The 14593-nt window shown below is 51.0% G+C and overlaps 1 protein-coding gene across 4 annotated transcripts in view; it reads right to left on the reverse strand.

The window, feature by feature from the left end:
- Positions 1 to 3853: 3853 nt before the first annotated feature.
- The window catches only part of lgi3 (leucine-rich repeat LGI family, member 3), a 272695-nt gene continuing 261955 nt past the window's right edge, over positions 3854 to 14593 (reverse strand). For all 4 annotated transcript variants that reach the window (XM_072554220.1, XM_072554221.1, XM_072554219.1 and 1 more), the window contains 3 exons: positions 11545 to 11714; positions 10186 to 10350; positions 3854 to 7355 (listed from right to left, as the gene is read on the reverse strand). In XM_072554220.1, the coding sequence (XP_072410321.1) occupies positions 6538 to 7355; positions 10186 to 10350; positions 11545 to 11714 (1153 nt within the window). In that variant the 3' untranslated portion in view covers positions 3854 to 6537. The remainder of the gene's footprint in view (positions 7356 to 10185; positions 10351 to 11544; positions 11715 to 14593) is intronic.

Here is a 14593-nt window from a genome sequence, read left to right on the forward strand (position 1 = left end):
CCTTCCCCACGACTGACCAATCAGATATACCGTCCCGCTTTCCGACAATTCTTAACCGCTCACCGTGACTACCGCCCAATCAGATCCATCCACATCCTCATTCTGACCAATCGGAACCGCGGTTCCCGCCCTCCGCCAGACAGAACCGAGGGAGTGGGGCCGTGGCCGCTGTGCCTGCATTTCGCGGACTTGGCCAGCAGAGGGGGACATTGTGGTCCCCAGCACTGCGAAAGATCCTTCGGCCCATCCAATCAGTACTGACAAACACCTCATGAATCTCATTCCACTTCCCAGCGCTCTTGGCGTCGCCAGCCTGCATCCAAACGGTTTCATTTCATGAGGACTTTGGCATCACGGCCCCAGTGTGCGTCAATGGAGCGGAGGTGGAGAGGGTCATGAGCATCGGGCTTCAGAGGAGTGACGATAACTGACCATCTGTCCTGGACTGTCCACGGACGTGCAATGGTCAAGAAGGCACAGCAACACCCCCTCCTTCCTCAGGCGGTTTGGGAAATCCGGCATGTCCGTAAGGACCCTCACCAACGTTTACAGATGCACCGTCGAAAGCATTCTATCTGGGTGCATCACGGCCTGGTCTGCCCACGACCGGAAGAGACGACAGAGAGACGTGTACGCAGCCCAGACTGTCACGAATGCTAACCTCCCAATCATGGACGCGGTTGACATTTCTCGTTGCCACGGAGAAGCTGCCAACATCATCAAAGATCCTTCCCGACCGAGTCGCACTCTCTTCCAACCTCTTCCATCAGGCAGAAGATACAGACCGCATGCGCCGACAGGACCAAGAACCATTTCGCCCCTGCTGTTATGAGACTGCTGAATGGGCCTCTAATTTCAAATGTAATGTTGATCTTGCTTTGTGCGCTTCCTGCCAGATTCTAGGTCAGTGCGGTGCTGGAAAAGCACAGCAGGTCAGGCAGCATCCGAGGAGCAGGAAAATCGACGTTTCGGGCAAAAGCCCTTCATCAGGAATGGAGGCAGAGTGCCTGCAGGGTGGAGAGATAAATCTGGTTTCCAGCATCTGCAGTCCTTGATTTTACTCACTTCCTGTCAGCTTGTCTGCGTTGCTCTGTCTAAGCACCCAGTGAACTGTATGTCCTTGTATGTTATGATCTGCCTGCACTGCTTTCAAAACAAAACTTTTGACTGTATTTAGGCATGTGACAAGAAATCAAAACTACCATCTTTCACAGGCAGTGAGTTTCAGATTCCCACCACCCTCTGTATGATTAAAAATTCCTCATACGCGCTCTCAACCTTTTGCCCATTCTGTGTGAAAAAGTTGCCCCTTCGGTCTCTTTTATATCTTTCCCCTCTCACCCTAAACCTATGCCCCTCTAGTTCTGGAGTCCCCAACACCAGGGAAAAGACCTTGTCAATTTACCCTATCCATGCCCCTCATGATTTTATAAACCTCTATAAGGTCACCCCTCAGCCTCAGACGATCCAGAGAAAACAGCCCCAGTCTATTCGACCTCTCCCTATAGCTCAAACCCTCCAACCCTGGCAACATCCTTGTAAATCCTTTCTGAACCCTTTCGAGTTCCACAACATCCTTCCTGTCGGAGCGAGACCAGAATTGCATGCAATATTCCAACAGTGGCCTAACCAATATCCTGTACAGCTGTAACATGACCTCCCAACTCCTGTACTCAATACTCTGACCAATAAAAGAAAGCATACCAAATGCCTTCTTCACTATCCTATCTACCTGCGACTCCACTTTCAAGGAGCTATGAACCTGCACTCCAAGGTCTCTTTGTTCAGCAACACTCCCTAGCACCTTACCGCTAAGTGTATAAGTCCTGCTGAGATTTGCTTTCCCAAAATGCAGCACCTCACATTTATCTGAATTAAACTCCATCTGCCACTCCTCAGCCCATTGGCCCATCTGGTCCAGATCCCATTGCAATCCGAGTCACTTAATCCACTTTTCCTGATACCATCAAGTCTCCTCTGAATCCTCAGTGATTCCCAGGGTCCCGACCGCTCATCATGTATTCTCTCTCGCCTTGTTTGCCCTGCGCAAGTGGATCAACTCAACTCAATTGAATTACTTCTCCCTCACCAGCCCAAGGGACCATCCTCCCGTAATCTCAGGCTATCTACCTCACGAATCATCAGCGAACCTATTGATCAACCCTCAAGTTTAAATCCCCCATTTACAGAAACCACAAAGGAGAAAGGGCTTCAATCCAGTTGGTCAGACTATGACCTCCAAATCCCCAAGCGCAGGTTAATCCTGTCTCTCAGAATTGCTTCCAGTTGGTTCCCCCACCGCTGAGGTTAGACTGCCTGTTGGTTGCTGGAATACCAGTTGCACACTGGAGCAGCTGCATTGATATATCTCCCTTTCACGTGCGCGCGCGAGCCCTACAGCCAATGGCAACCCATTCTGCCAACCCCCTGAGGGAATGTCAGAGCAGGTGGCGGCCATTTTGCATGCACCAAGAGGTCAATCGACAGCGGCTTTGATTTCCACCAAATCTTGCTGCCTCTGTGTCTGTGCTGATTGAGTGATGATTATTGTCCAAATCATCGGGTTTAAGTCTCTTGTTTTTCTTTGAAACGGCATGCTCGGCCGAGGGTGCGTCTCGATTAAAACACTCATCTGAAAGATGGCACCTCTGACAGAGTGGCACTCCCTCAGCACCTCTGAAACCCATGACCTTGACCACCTCAAAGGGCAAGTCAGCAGGGATGTGCAAAATACCAACCCATGCTCCGTCACCCCTCGCCATCCTGAGTCCATCAATGTCCCTGGGACTCCCTCCATCAGGGCACTGAGTGGGGGGGGGGTCCCTCCACCACATGGACTGCAGCAGTTCAAGATGGCAGCTCACCCCCACCTTCTCAAGGGGGCATGTTGGGGGTAACAGGGCGATAAATGCTGGGCCCAGCCAGCAATGGCCACATTATTGAGAGCAAATCTGTAATAAAAGGATGCTGACTTGATTTGACTTTGACCACCTCACTTTGTATTTGGATCTCATAACTTGACGTTTACTCCTTGAAATGGAGGAGGGACTGAGAGTTTGTTGGTAGAAAATCTGGCTTGTGGGTGTGACGATGTTGCCATTTTAAACGTTTATTTTGTCCTGGTTTTTTATTTGGAAGAGAGTTTGTAAGGCAGAGGCTCCTGAAAACGACGTAAGTAAGACCTTGGTTTTGTTTCAAAAGCTAAAACAATAGGAGTACCTTGAATGGGTGTGGCGAGCTCTCTCACATCCAGATTTCTGGGTTTTGATTTTTTTTTCAGTCACATCAGAAGTCTTTCGGGTATCAAAAGAGTTGGCTGCTTCAGTGAGTGTCTCCTGGGCTGCCAGTGTCTCTGAATTTTGATTTCTTTTTCCCTCCTGGATTGGAGAACTGCATGTGAGAATCTGTGTCTGGGTGTGTTTGTGTGATGTGACCATATCAGAACAGTTGAGAGTTGCTGGATCTTTTATTCCGTTAAGTTTTCCAACAGTTAAGTTATTTTAAATGCCTCTTTCGGTCGTTTGTGTTTTAACGATACAGTGTTGAAATAAATTGTGTTTTGACCTATCGCATCGCATCTGGAACACAGCACTTCACATTTCCCTTGAATGGATGAAAAAGTTAGGGTCTCGGCTATCTTCTGAAAATACTTTCGGGGGGGTCTGCTCTGGTCTCTGACAGTGGGACTAAACTGGACTTCCCATTCGAAGATTCAGGACAGGTAACAGCTCCTTCTGATATTGTATGATGAGGTGACAATCTGATCTGAATCCACGGTCACTAACATAGTTCCACACGGTTTCATGTCACAACCCCAAAATGGAGGACGGTGAGTCAACAGACACGGAACAAGTTTTCTTTTTCCTTCAGTTTATTCCAAGAATACCACAAGTATGAAATATTACACCGCTTCCCCCTGAAAGAGGCAGCACTGAACTCAAAGTTTGAAATTCAGCTCCGAAACACGGAAATGAAAGCAAAGTTCTGAAGGTCGGAAGGAAAAACAGGAAGCTCTGGCAGCTTCCGTGGAGAAAGATACACAGTTCATATTTTGAGCCTGGCCTGATCCTTCAGTTGTGAAGAACAGGCATCCAGTCATACAGCACGGAAATCGGCCCTTCGGCCCAACCAGTCCGTGCTGAGCAGAATCCCAAACTAAACTCGCCCGTCCTGCCTGCCCCTGGCCCCATCTCCCTCCAAACCTTTCCTGTTTCACGTCCTCAGCTCTTCAACTGGACCCACATCCAACACTCCCTCAGGACCTTCACTCCATCCAGACACCACCCACAATTCGATAAATAATTTGCCGCATATGTCTTTTTAAAATGCCTCTGCTTAAAAATGTGCCCCCCCGCAGTCTTGAAATCCCCACCCGTGGGTAAAGACACCTCCCGTTAAACCTGTCTTGGTTTTATGAACCTCTCAACCTCCTATGCTCTCGTGAAAAGAGGTACCAGCTTATCCAGCCTTTCTTTCACACTCAAATCTTCCATACCCAGAAGCATCCTGGTAAATCTCTTCCGAACCCTCCCTCCCTTAAGAATATCCTTCCTAGAACAGAACTGGACACAATACATCAGAAAAGGCCTCACAAACATCCTGTACAACTACAACATAACGTCCCAACTCCTGTACTCAAAGGACGGACCACTTGTAGGCAAGCGTTCCAAATGCCTCTTTAACCAGTGTGGTGGATGCAAACCTCAAAGAGTTACAGACCTGAACCCCTTGAAACGTGAGCTCCAGTTCCCTCTCTGCCGATGCTGCCAGACCTGCCAAGTTTCTCCAGTTATTTCTGGTTTCCCTTCTCAAACAGAGAACCTGCTTTTTGTTTTTTCTCTCAACGCGTCTCTCATTCGGGCTGAACTCATTCAGGACACGTTCCGAGTCACTGAGAAGGATTTCTGAAATACTTGGGACGAGTCGGCCACTGGCGACGGGGAGCCAAACTCCACAGGAGTTGGAAAACCCAGCTGGAAACAGGTCCGGAGCATCAGTGAACAGGCCACGTCACTCAGACTGAATGAAGGCAGCACGAAAGCAAACTCTGAGAGCGAGTGACATTTAGCAAGGATTTAAAATGCACAGGGAGAGGAAGCATTGAAATGAAACGATGACAAGGCACGGTTATCCCCAGGGGGAAAAGAGAAAGTGACCACCCTGTGGAAAGAGACAAGAACAAGGCTCTGCATTTGCGTAACGCCGTTCGCCGTCCCGGGGACACTCGAAAGGACTGCGCGACGAGGCGAAATCCCTTTCGGAAGGGCGCGTCAAATCAGACGACCTTTGGGTTCACCTCCGCTTGACGGAGGGAGGGGGAGACACGCCGAGACATTTCCCAGTTCCCCCCCCCCCCCCGACGAGGAATCCCACCGCACAATTCTGTCCCCGGTTGAGCTGCGAGGGCAGACGAGGGGTGGACAGGGACCGGGTCAGTCCCTCAAGGGACGGTTTGGCAGGGGGCGATCCAATTGTGTCCAGGGCAAGCAGTGATGAAAAGTCAACAAGCACTGCAGTGGTCATGGGGAATGTTCGCTGAGCTGGTTTCGAGACATTTCGTCCCCTTGTCCAGCTGAGATCTTGAGCGCTTTGACACCTCTTGTGAAGTGCTGCTATCCTGTATCTTCAGGAATTTATTTGGTTCTGTTCCTGCTGCGTCGGGCTGGAGTGGTCGGTCAACTGGGTCCAGGGCAATTTCTAGAAACATGGCACTCATCCACAGACTTCACCAATAAACAGATAGACCTGGACCCAATATACCGGCCACTGCACCCGGAAGCAGCACATGGGGACGGTAGCTCAGTGGTTAGCACTGCTGTCTCACAGCACCAAGGACCCGGTTCGATTCCAGCCTCCGGGGGGGGGGGTGACTGTCTGTGTGGAGTTTGCACATTGTCCCTGTGGGTTTCCTCTCGGTGCTCCGGTTTCCACCTAAGATGGGCAGGTCAGGGGTGAATTGCCCGTGCTAAGTTGCCCATAGCGTTGGGTGCGTTAGTCGGAGGGAAATGGGTCTGGGTGGGTGACTCTTCAGAGGGTCGGCGTGGACTTGCTGGACCGAAGGGCCTGTTTCCACGCTGTAGGGGAATCGAATCGAGAATAAACAGGGGGATCCAAAGCTGTGAAGATGTCACCCAGACAGGGGACAAAACATCTGCAAATCAACTTCCGAGCTCGGCAAATCAGCCCACAAAGGGCACCCGAGGCACAAATCTTCACACAAACCTTGAACCGTCTCGATAGATTCAGCACTGGAGGCGAGGCGTGCGAGTATTTGGGAGGCACAAGAGGTTGGACTCTTTCGGCGCTGCCTGGAGGCCGTGATTCTATTCGAAGACTCGATAAATTCTGATCGTTCGTCTGACAAAGCGCGGAGATTACAAACTTGGGGAGAGCCCCGCGAACTCTCGGACTGAGTTAGGAAAAACCCGACAGCTGTTGCGACTCAAGATTAGTGGGGGAAACCGTCAGGGACCTCTCCCCCCCCCCCCCGAGAAAAGGGGAATGGGGTGGCGATGCCCGCTGACGGGGTTGGCGCCGCTAGGCGCTGGTGTCGATCACCAGGTGCCTGTAGACGATGGTGTTCCCTTTGAAGCTGGAAGCCAGCACCAGGTTAACGCTGTGGATGGGCACCACCTGGAACGCCCGGGGGGCGCGCACATTCCAGTCCTGGAAGCGGCTGAAGCTCAGCTTCCCAGCGTCCCAGAGGTAGACGTGAGAGAAGGAGAAATCGCTGCCCAGCACCAGGTACTGCCAGTGTGCCACGCGGAAGGGCTGAGCGCCCACGGAGCCCCGGGAGGGCAGGGCCTGGATCTCGGTGAAGCGGTGGCCCTCCCACTTCACCAGCTTGGAGTCGCCGATGAAGCGGACCAAGCAGAGGTACAGGGCCTTGCCGAAGTGGAAGTGCTTCACAGCGTGCACGTCCAACATGCCGGGGATTTCGGTCAGGTAGGTGAACTGCCGCTGTGACTTGCTCCATTGGTAGATGACCGGGGTCTGGGTGCTGCTGGCGAGGATCAGCTTGGGTTTGTTGTCCGTCTCGACGTACTCAGCGTCCGTGTCCCGGTGCCAGGGGTGGAGGGAGTGGTGGGAATAGAATCCCACCTTGTTCCACTTGTAAACGGTGGTGGAGCCAGCCTTCGAGCTGTCTGCAATCACAAAGTACCATTCGCCGTCGATGGTGAAGGTCTCAATGTCATTGGGCTTCTGGATCCTGGCGGCGTCGATGTCCTGGATCTTGACGAATGTCCCCCCGTAGCCGTCCCACCGGTAGATGTGGGAGCCTTGGGACAACTGCGCCAGGACAATGTACAGCTGCCCCTCGATCACCAGCGGCTTGCAGTAGACCGCAGCGTGAGCTGTGGGGAACAAGACGCCGATTAGCCGGGGTTGTGCCTGGGCTGTGAGCCAGACCCGAACGCGGCGCGGGAAGTGATGCGATGCCGTGTGATCTCGCCCGCACAGCCTTGTGGCAAGGTGAAATGGCAGGAGATGGTTCTTGAAATGAAATCAACAAGAACCTGCAGAGTGTGAAAACATTTTCCCCGCAGTCCAGCGAGAATATCATACAGAGTCATCGAGTCAGAGAGACGTACAGCATGGAAACAGACCCTTTGGCCCAACCCGCCCGTGCTGACCCAGATATCCCCAACCCAATCTAGTCCCACCTGCCAGCACCCGGCCCATATCCCTCCAAACCCTTCCTATTCATATATCCATCCAAATGCCTCTGAAATGTTGCAATTGTACCTGCCTCTGAAATATAGAGAAATTACGGTCAAGAAAAGGCATCTCTTTATCCTCACTTAATTCCTCATCTGGGCACACTCTCTTCAGGGGTGCTGCCCTGTGCAAACATTAAATGAGCGTCTCTCCTTCCTCAGAATGCAAATGAAATGTCCCCAAGGGCTCTGACCAATTTTGATAGATGTGGTTTAAGAGAGCATCGATCTGGTTGCATCGCAATGCGCGATGGCAACTGCTCTTCAACAAACCACAGCGAGTGGTGAGCACAGCCCAGCCCATCACGCAAACCAGCCCTCCATCCATTGGCTCCACCTACACTTCCCACTGCCTCGGGAAAGCAGCCAACGTGGGGTGGCACTGCTGCCTCACAGCACCAAGGTCCCAGGTTCAATTCCCACCTCGGGTGCCTGTCTGTGTGGAGTTTGCACATTCTACCCCCCCCCCCCCCCACCCGTGTCTGTGTGGGTTTCCTCCGGGTGCTCCGGTTTCCTCCCACAGTCCAAAGATGTGCAGGTTAGGGTGGATTGGCCATGCTAAATTACCCATAGTGCTCAGGGAGGTGCAGGTTAGGGTGGATTGGCCGTGCTAAATTACCCATAGTGCTCAGGGAGGTGCAGGTTAGGGTGGATTGGCCGTGCTAAATTACCCATAGTGCTAGGTGCATTAGTCAGAGGGAAATGGGCCTGGGTGGGTTACTCTTCGGAGGGTCGGTGTGGACTTGTTGGGCCGAAGGGTCTGTTTCAACACTGTAGGGGAACTGAATCTAAACATAATCAAAGACTCTTCCCATCCCATTGGGCAGAAGATATAAAAGTTTGCACACACACACCAACAGGTTCATGGACAACTTCTTCCCGGGTGTTGTTAGACCTATGAAATGACCTTTGAAATTTTAAATTTAATGTTGATCTCCCTCCCTGTGCACCTCCTCTGCAGCAGTAACATTGTCTTCCTCGCTCTGTACTGTTACCCTTTGTAAAGGATAGTTTACCCTGTACTGCATGCAGAAACAAAACGTTTCACTGTACCTCAGTACATGGGACAATAATAAAATCAAATCCAATCTTGCCCATCTTACGAAAAGCAAAACAGTTCAGATGCGAGAGATCTGAACCCCTGTCCTGGGAGTGTTGGATGGGGGGATATTGGAGAGAGAGCTTTACTCTGTATCTAACCCCGTGCTGTCCCTGTCCTGGGAGTGTTTGATGGGGGACAGTGTAGAGAGAGCTTTACTCTGTATCTAACCCCATAATGTCCCTGTCCTGGGAGTGTTTGATGGGGGAAAGTGTAGAGAGAGCTTTACTCTGTATCTAACCCCGTGCTGTCCCTGTCCTGGGAGTGTTTGATGGGGGGACAGTGTAGAGGGAGCTTTACTCTGTATCTAACCCCGTGCTGTCCCTGTCCTGGGAGTGTTGGATGGGTGGACAGTGTAGAGGGAGCTTTACTCTGTATCTAACCCCATGCTGTCCCTGTCCTGGGAGTGTTTGATGGGGGGACAGTGTAGAGAGAGCTTTACTCTGTATCTAACCCCGTGCTGTCCCTGTCCTGGGAGTGTTTGATGGGGGACAGTGTAGAGAGAGCTTTACTCTGTATCTAACCCCATGCTGTCCCTGTCCTGGGAGTGTTTGATAGGGGGACAGTGTAGAGAGAGCTTTACTCTGTATCTAACCCCATGCTGTCCCTGTCCTGGGAGTGTTTGATGGGGGGACAGTGTAGAGAGAGCTTTACTCTATACCTAACCCCGTGCTGTCCCTGTCCTGGGAGTGTTTGATGGGGGACAGTGTCGAGTAAACTTTACCCATGATCTAACTCCGTGCTGTCCCTGTCCTGGGAGTGTTTGATGGGGGGACAGTGTGGAGGGAGCTCTACTCTGTATCTAACCCCGTGCTGTCCCTGTCCTGGGAGTGTTTGATGGGGGGACAGTGTAGAGAGAGCTTTACTCTGTATCTAACCCCGTGCTGTCCCTGTCCTGGGAGTGTTTGATGGGGGACAGTGTAGAGAGAGCTTTACTCTGTATCTAACCCTGTGCTGTCCCTGTCCTGGGAGTGTTTGATGGGGGGACAGTGTAGAGAGAGCTTTACTCTGTATCTAACCCCGTGCTGTCCCTGTCCTGGGAGTGTTTGGCTGCACAAACTCAGCAGGTCTGGCAGCCTCATTTGAAAGAGAGAGAGAGAGAAAAACACACAGTTACTGCCATCAGTCCGATGAGGATTGAATGTCGAAGAAGCATCATATCGGAGTTAAACTCTGTCCTTCTGTTTCTCACCAGAGATGCTGGGGAATGTTCGGGATATTAGGGACAACCCTTGCGTGCAGCAAGTTCAACCCGTGATCGTTCACCTTCTGGTAACCGACATCCCGTCATCCTGGAGATATTAGGCGAGGTGGACAGTCAATGACAGTCCACCTTCAGACAGCTCGGTGAAGATTCCTCAGGCTTACCAGAGATATTTTCTGATGGCCGGAACACCATCTCAACGTGGTCCCACACAAAGAAAGTGCAGTTCCCATTGTTGGCCTGGGCGAAGGTGACAAAGAGGTCATCGGCGTAAATGAAGGACTCGACGGACACGGCCTGGAAGGGCAAGGTTTGGTAAACGCTGAATTCTGGAAAGAAAAATAAAAAAGAGCAGACAATTCTTGTCAGCAATATTCGGTCAGAGCGTTCCAGTCCGAGAGGTCACTGTTATGTCGCAAGAGTATGTACAGAGTTTCAGACTCAGAAATAACTCTTCTTCAGCAGCAAGAGAAGGTCTCAGAAACTCAAATATAAAACTCTCTCGACACTGTCCCCCCATCAAACACTCCCAGGACAGGGACAGCACAGGGTTAGATACAGAGTAAAGGTCCCTCTAGACTGTCCCCCATCAAACACTCCCAGGACAGGGACAGCACAGGGTTAGATACAGAGTAAAGCTCCCTCTACACTGTCCCCCCATCAAACACTCCCAGGACTGGGACTGCATGGGGTTAGATACAGAGTAAAGCTCTCTCTACACTGTTCCCCCATCAAACACTCCCAGGACTGGGACAGCATGGGGTTAGATACAGAGTAAAGCTCCCCCTACACTGTCCCCCCATCAAACACTCCCAGGACTGGGACAGCATGGGGTTAGATACAGAGTAAAGCTCTCTCTACACTGTCCACCCATCAAACACTCCCAGGACAGGGACAGCACGGGGTTAGATACAGAGTAAAGCTCCCTCTACACTGTCCCCCATCAAACACCCCCAGGACAGGGACAGCACGGGGTTAGATACAGAGTAAAGCTCTCTCTACAGTGTCCCCATCAAACACTCCCAGGACAGGGACGGCAGGGGGTTAGATACATAGTAAAGCTCACTCTACAGTGTCCCCCATCAAGCATTCCCAGGACAGGGACAGCACGGGGTTAGATACAGAGTAATGCTCTCTCTACACTGTCCCCCATCAAACACTCCCAGGACAGGGACAGCACGGGGTTAGATACACAGTAATTCTCCCTCTACCCTGTCCTCCATCAAATACTCCCACGGCAGGGACAGCACCGGGTGAGATACAGAGTAAAGCTTCCTCTACCCTGTCCCCACCAAATGCCTGAGGTGATTTTGAGAGCAGTCTGCAGTCGCTGCTGGCTGTGAATTGTGCCTGTTTCTGCATTCCCAGATTGAATTCATCAAAATGGCAGCCATGTTGCTGAATGGTTTAATCTCTCAAGGAGAGAGTGTGGAATTGTTGACGGCAGGCCAGGGGAGATTGAGCGAGCAGGGAATGATCACCGAGTCTGGGAGTGTTTGTGGGGCAGGGTGTTCCGTTCCGACCTGTCCTGATGCAGTCAAAGTCCTTCATTGGCAGGTGGTTCACCCTGACATCCTGGTATCTCATCGGGCTTGAACAGTACACTGGAGGGACTGACGTGTTGGTCAACTGCAGCCATTCCATCAGCCATTTCACCTTACAATCACAATGGAAAGCATTCCCACGGAGATCCCTACAAAGGAGCAAGAAGCACACATGTCACACTGTGCCCCAAGTTCCCTTCAGTCCGAGTGAAGGAACAGCTCCCTGCGGTGATGGGGAAACGTGCTGACGTGACAGGCGATGAAGGTGTCAGGTGGTACAATGACCTTCATGGTGAGAGGGTTGGAGTACAGGAGCAGGGACATCTCAGTGCAATTGGACTGGGGAGAGATCACACCTGGAGTTGTGTGTGTGTGTGTGTGTGTGTGTTTGTGCACACGCGTGTGTGTGTGTGCGCGTAAGAGTGTGTGTGTGTGTTTGAGTGCATGCATGTGTGTTGTCTGAGTGAATGTATGTATGTGTGTGTAAATGTATGTATGTTTGTGTGTTTCTGTGTGTGTGCCTGTGTTTGTGTGTTTGCACACACGCATGTGTATTTGTGTGTTTGCGTGGGTGTGTGTGTGCATCTGAACTTTGAGTGTGTATGTTTTTACGCATTCATGTGTGTTTGCACACATGTGCGTATTTTTGTGTGTGTGTGTGTGTACCTGAACCTTGCTCTGTGTGTGTGTGTGTGTGTGTGTGTGTGTGTGTGTACCTGAACCTTGCTCTGTGTGTGTATGTACCTGAACCTTGCTGTGTGTGTGTGTGTGTGTGTGTACCTGAACCTTGCTGTGTGTGTGTGTGTGTGTACCTGAACCTTGCTGTGTGTGTGTGTGTGTGTGTACCTGAACCTTGCTGTGTGTGTGTGTGTGTGTGTGTGTACCTGAACCTTGCTCTGTGTGTGTGTGTGTGTGTGTACCTGAACCTTGCTGTGTGTGTGTGTGTGTGTGTGTGTACCTGAACCTTGCTCTGTGTGTGTGTGTGTGTGTACCTGAACCTTGCTGTGTGTGTGTGTGTGTGTGTACCTGAACCTTGCTGTGTGTGTGTGTGTGTGTGTGTGTACCTGAACCTTGCTCTGTGTGTGTGTGTGTGTGTGTACCTGAACCTTGCTGTGTGTGTGTGTGTGTGTGTGTGTACCTGAACCTTGCTCTGTGTGTGTGTGTGTGTGTACCTGAACCTTGCTCTGTGTGTGTGTGTGTGTGTACCTGAACCTTGCTGTGTGTGTGTGTGTACCTGAACCTTGCTGTGTGTGTGTGTGTACCTGAACCTTGCTCTGTGTTTGTGTGTGTGTGTATGTACCTGAACCTTGCTGTGTGTGTGTGTGTGTGTGTGTGTGTGTACCTGAACCTTGCTCTGTGTGTGTGTGTGTGTGTACCTGAACCTTGCTCTGTGTGTGTGTGTGTGTACCTGAACCTTGGTGTGTGTGTGTGTGTGTATGTACCTGACCCTTGCTCTGTGTGTGTGTGTGTGTATATGTACCTGACCCTTGCTCTGTGTGTGTGTGTGTACCTGACCCTTGCTCTGTGTGTGTGTGTGCATGTGTATATATCTGAACCTTGCTCTGTGTGTGTGTGTGTGTGTGTGTACCTGAACCTTGCTGTGTGTGTGTGTGTACTTGAACCTTGCTGTGTGTGTGTGTGTGTGTACTTGAACCTTGCTGTGTGTGTGTGTGTACTTGAACCTTGCTGTGTGTGTGTGTGTACTTGAACCTTGCTGTGTGTGTGTGTGTGTGTACTTGAACCTTGCTGTGTGTGTGTGTGTGTACCTGAACCTTGCTGTGTGTGTGTGTGTGTGTACCTGAACCTTGCTGTGTGTGTGTGTGTGTACCTGAACCTTGCTGTGTGTGTGTGTGTACCTGAACCTTGCTGTGTGTGTGTGTGTACCTGAACCTTGCTCTGTGTGTGTGTGTGTGTGCATGTGTATATATCTGAATCTTGCTCTGTGTGTGTGTGTGTGTACCTGATCCTTGCTGTGTGTGTGTGTGTACCTGATCCTTGCTGTGTGTGTGTGTGTACCTGAACCTTGCTGTGTGTGTGTGTGTGTACCTGATCCTTGCTGTGTGTGTGTGTGTACCTGATCCTTGCTGTGTGTGTGTGTGTACCTGATCCTTGCTGTGTGTGTGTGTGTACCTGAACCTTGCTGTGTGTGTGTGTGTACCTGAACCTTGCTGTGTGTGTGTGTGTACCTGAACCTTGCTGTGTGTGTGTACCTGAACCTTGCTGTGTGTGTGTGTACCTGAACCTTGCTGTGTGTGTGTGTACCTGAACCTTGCTGTGTGTGTGTGTACCTGAACCTTGCTGTGTGTGTGTGTGTGTACCTGAACCTTGCTGTGTGTGTGTACCTGAACCTTGCTGTGTGTGTGTACCTGAACCTTGCTGTGTGTGTGTGTACCTGAACCTTGCTCTGTGTGTGTGTGTGTACCTGAACCTTGCTCTGTGTGTGTGTGTGTACCTGAACCTTGCTCTGTGTGTGTGTGTGTGAGTACCTGAACCTTGCTCTGTGTGTGTGTGAGTGTGTATGTACCAGACCCTTGCTCTGTGTGTGTGTGTGTGTATGTACCTGACCCTTGCTCTGTGTGTGTGTGTGTACCTGACCCTTGCTCTGTGTGTGTGTGTGTGTGTATGTGTATATATCTGAACCTTGCTGTGTGTGTGTGTGTGTGTGTACCTGAACCTTGCTGTGTGTGTATACCTGAACCTTGCTGTGTGTGTGTGTATACCTGAACCTTGCTGTGTGTGTGTGTATACCTGAACCTTGCTCTGTGTGTGTGTGTGTGTACCTGAACCTTGCTGTGTGTGTGTGTGTGGGTGTGTGTGTACCTGAACCTTGCTGTGTGTGTGGGTGTGTGTGTACCTGAACCTTGCTGTGTGTGTGGGTGTGTGTGTACCTGAACCTTGTTCTGTGTGTGTGTGTGTGTGTACCTGAACCTTGCTGTGTGTGTGTGTGTGTGTGTACCTGAACCTTGCTGTGTGTGTGTACCTGAACCTTGCTGTGTGTGTGTACCTGAACCTTGCTGTGTGTGTGTGT

This window comes from Chiloscyllium punctatum, chromosome 35 (genome assembly GCF_047496795.1).
Source record: "Chiloscyllium punctatum isolate Juve2018m chromosome 35, sChiPun1.3, whole genome shotgun sequence".
In the NCBI taxonomy this organism is placed as follows: Eukaryota; Metazoa; Chordata; class Chondrichthyes; order Orectolobiformes; family Hemiscylliidae; genus Chiloscyllium; species Chiloscyllium punctatum.